At 31.6% G+C, this 4,475-nt stretch overlaps 1 protein-coding gene across 1 annotated transcript in view; it reads right to left on the bottom strand.

The window, feature by feature from the left end:
• The window catches only part of LOC118740302 (dynein heavy chain 7, axonemal), a gene marked incomplete at its 3' end in the record, with an annotated part of 183,209 nt that overhangs the window by 123,846 nt on the left and 54,888 nt on the right, over nt 1-4,475 (bottom strand). Inside the window, 1 exon segment of the mRNA XM_036471785.1 lies at nt 2,442-2,731. Coding sequence (XP_036327678.1) covers nt 2,442-2,731 — 290 coding nt within the window.

Raw genomic sequence — 4,475 nt, 5'->3', positions numbered from 1 at the left:
TGGATTTACACGGGTTTTGTTAAAGAATTAACTATATTATAAAAAAATAAGCAAAATTAAATAACACCGAAAATAATACGTTAAAACTTGGCAAAAAGTGGTTCGGCAATTTTTTGACCACAGTATGTATTTTTTAATATTTTTAATTGGACATGCATAGGGCTGCCAGATATCTCTGTTGCCAAACCGGGACACTTTAGGGAGGACCTCTCGCTCCCTTCTTTTTCATTTCGACGTGCGAAAGGATGTAGTGAAATTTTATTTTGACTGACAAAAACAAAAACATAAAAACATGAGATCATGAGATCATTACAACGTACGCCAACAAAACAAAACAACTTATCACAACTAAAGCACAGAGAATTTTTCACAATGCATGAACCTTTTTTTATTCTTTATAAAAATACAGTTTATACTAAATATATGAAAAAAACATAAAAATAAAATTTTTAAACTTTGTGTTAAAGTCGGGAAAATTCAATAAATTTGCATACAAATTTGCAACATTCTAATCAGACCTTTTATAAAAATTTTTAAAATAAAGTTTGCAGCCCATTAAATTTTAGTTTATTTTTGGTATTGTTTTTTACTCACTTTCTTCCATACAAACTATGTTCGATAATTCTTTTTATATGGAAGACACTGTCAGCAAAAAAAATAATGCTAAAAATCAACAAAATTTGCTGGCAACTTCAGACTTGCACTTTATTAATTGGCTCAAAAGGTACATTTTCAAAATTTTTCTAAAAGATCTGATTAGAAATTGTGATTTGATGAAAGAGCCTCCCAGCCAATAATTTTGTACAGCACTGTACTTATAAGTACTCTAGGTTTCATGAAAGAAAAAATTTAAGTACAAGATAACATTAAAATATCAGTCATATTTTTCGTTGCTGTGAACTTGTTTCAAAACTTCTGTCTTTACCTTAATATATTTGTAAAACTCTGTGCACGTCATTTTGAATGTATTTAGATACATATACTAATCATCAACTATTGCTTGTGCAAAGTTCAACTATCTCGAAATGTGACTATTTCACAAATTAAACCGGTGCACTGAGAGAAAGAAGTTTAGAATTAAAAAAGTGTGCTAAATTAAAAAAATACGCATATGAAAGAGCGCCAACCCAACTCGTAATACATTTTAGTATAAAAATTTTAGTATTTAGTATAGAAATATTCAATTCAAATACGCCCATATTAAAATGAAGCGATTTGCAATTACCAATTGCTTTTTCATTATTAAGTTAAAAAATATTTAAATTACATGCTGGTTGTAATGGGAATTGAACCCTGACCCTCTGGAAATTAGCAAATTGTGCAAGCATCTTCCCGCACTAAGCTACAGCCAGACATGTAAATGTGCATTTAAATGTTGAGTTTGAATCAACATCACGCGTGCGTGTTATGGAAGTATTATTTCTTAACACGAACACTTTTAAACGATAATCAAATAGAAAATTTTCATGTTTACTATGCGTTACTTCTCTTAGTGAATTCATAACATTTTTCTGAATATTACAACGCGTTTTTCTCTTAGTGTGGCGATTTTTGAACTTTTATTCAAATTTGTGCAATCAAATCAAAAACCGGGACACTAAAATGAAACCCGGGGCTTTTTAAGGTTCGACCGGGACACCGGGACAAATAGTCTAAAACCGGGACACGTCCGGGAAAACCGGGACGTCTGGCAGCCCTAGACATGCACATTGTACATAAAGGAAGTACCCAACAAAATTAAAAAAAATTGCCTTTTTTCAAAGCTGATTTTGCCTTTTTTTTAAGTTTTTAGGCCTTAACACCTATTATAAGGACTAGTAGCTATAATAATATTTAGATCGTTTCGAAGTATTTTCCAAATGTGGTTTCAATTAAGATATTTTGGGAATAAAAATTACGCTCAAGATCGCAGAAAATTTTATCTTTAAAAGTTGGTTTATTCTGAAAGCACACCTCTTGCTAGATAAGGTATCAAATTATTCGTAATTATTTGTAGAATACAATACATACTTAAAAAGTTTTTAAAATGAAATGTTTCAAAAACTGTACGCGATAAATCGAAAAGTTTGAAAATTGTGAAAAGCAGAGTTACAAATTTCTGGTTACTTGCCATTTAGTTATTTTTTAAAGCACACTTTAGGTTCAAACCAATATATGATGTGCTTCAAAAGTTATGACATAATTAGTTTTTCACCTCTTAAAAATTACACAAAAGATTCACTTGTTTTTAATATCTTTTTGAATGAAAACATCTATAACTCAAAAGTTATGCAACAAATTGATACAAAATTTGTTTGAGGCTTCAAGTATACGTCAATGAATTATATCCAAAAGCAACCAGCTTGATATAGTTTCCAACAGTGAAACTAAAGCTAAGTAGCAAAAAGGTCACCTGTTTTTTAGATTTGCCCATATACTTAGCTGTTATCTTAAGTACTAACCTATATGGTGTTACAGTGAATGCCATATCTTCCCACTCGGCTACCATTTTCGTCATCGCACGCTCTAAATTGTTCTCTTTAGTTGCACTTTCGGAGATCGCTTCAAACTTGGGCACATATTCTTCCAAACCGTACTCGATAATCTTTTCAAGAGTTAATTCTGGCGACACCTTAATGGGGAACCCAATAATTTCCGATACTTGCTCCCAGTGACGCGCTTTCATGCCGGGATTTCCCAATGTACTGATTATAGGCATATGTTGTCGGAGCTCTTCAATTTGATCTTTAACCTAAAAAACAGCGAAAATGTTAATTTAATGTTAACGTGGTGACATTCTGAACTACCATATAGTGTGTAGTCACGATTGAGAGAATACAAAGGTTGCGCCGATCTCGGACCGCTATTCCTCTCTTAACGAATTTGACAGAATCGTTGTTTGCATGACGTCACACTGGTGCAACTTGTTTACGTTTTCTTTGCAACATTTTTTCTTCTTCTTCCATTCTTGCTCACGTTTTGGCATTTCTCTCTCGCAATTGCACCAGTGTGACGTCACACAAAAGTTATTCTCAAAAATCCTCTCTGATCGGCGCAATCTTGTATTCTATCATTCTTGGTGTGTAGTGTGTATAGACCAATTAAAATCCATAACTGGTAACGTGATGACACCCAGTGTGGTAGGGTGTAGAAAGGATCAATATTATATGGAATGTGTCTTTTAATACCCCATTGACTACTTTAAACTCGAAGAAAATACGATAGCTCTAAAACTCGAACAAAATGTTTATTTTCGTCAGCTAAGGGTGAAAAGATGCCAAGACCAGTTTTTGAAATTGCTCAGGAAACGCGAAAAATCGATGCAGTTATCTGTGATTCAGCATCAAAAACTAAATTTTGAAAAAATGGACTTGGCAACTTTTCTCCTTTGGGTAACGTTTTATTTCTTATGCGTTATGCGTTATAACAAAAAAAAAAAACAACAAACTCGATAAAAAAGGCTTTAAAGTTTTGAACTTGCATATGGCATAGGTACACTTTCCAAAAAAAAAATGTTAATTTTTAAATTTGTGAGCACACTTATGTTTTATATATAATTTTATTTGTAATCTCTTAATAAACCGATTAATTTAAATGTAATTAATTTTCATCAAGTGCTTCAAAAGCAAGACGAGGAATAAACATGAAATAGAAAACAAAAGAATAAGCTAGGTTCACATTACGCTGTTCAAGTTGTAATTTTTGAGCAAAGATTTTGAAAGTTGAGCTCTCTTAAATGATACGTTTTAAATTCAATGGCATACCACGTTTTACCAGATTTACTCCGGTTTTCGAGATACCGGTACTTGAGAATTTGATTAAATTTTAACTATTTTATAAAAAACTCCCTCAGTTTTGAACTTATTTTACTAACATTTTTTACATAACGGTTTTTTAATATTACCCACGGTTGCCACTGTTCGTTGTTTCCAACCAAACTTGGTTGTTTTCTTTTATCTTTTCTAATTTGTTTGTTTGGTAGTTTTTTCTCGGTTTTGGTTGTTTTTTTTTAATTAGAAATTAGCAAATTTTTTCTTTTTAAAAAGTATTATTGCATACTGAATGCCAAAAATGAATAAATTAATTTTTCAAATTCCTATTTTTAATGTTACATGTTTTATATACCAATATAAAAAGTAAATATGTGATTGAACGCACAAGTATTTCAATAATTTTTGTTTTCCGAAATAGCAGCTATAACTTTTATCAAAAGGGAAATTAATGTTTAATAGCCAGGTAGGGGCAAATTTTTGCCTAGATATTAAAAAATAGTACCAGGAAATGCTCGGTCGAGGTATTTTCAAATCGCTCCAGCTCACTTAAATCTTAATATTTTTTGGAAATATTTTGGTGGACGTCTTAAAATATAATAGGTTTTATAATTCTAATGGAAAAATAGTACCGATTTTTCTTTGTATGTGGAGCGATGCAGTCTACTACACAGGTATGTAGAGCTATGAGTTTACGGTTGCCAGACGTACTGATTTTATCAGTAC

The sequence above is a fragment of the Rhagoletis pomonella genome, unplaced genomic scaffold (genome assembly GCF_013731165.1).
Source record: "Rhagoletis pomonella isolate Grant_MI unplaced genomic scaffold, Rhpom_1.0 Rhpom_scaffold_00006, whole genome shotgun sequence".
In the NCBI taxonomy this organism is placed as follows: Eukaryota; Metazoa; Arthropoda; class Insecta; order Diptera; family Tephritidae; genus Rhagoletis; species Rhagoletis pomonella.
This window is presented reverse-complemented; position numbering and strand designations above follow the sequence as displayed.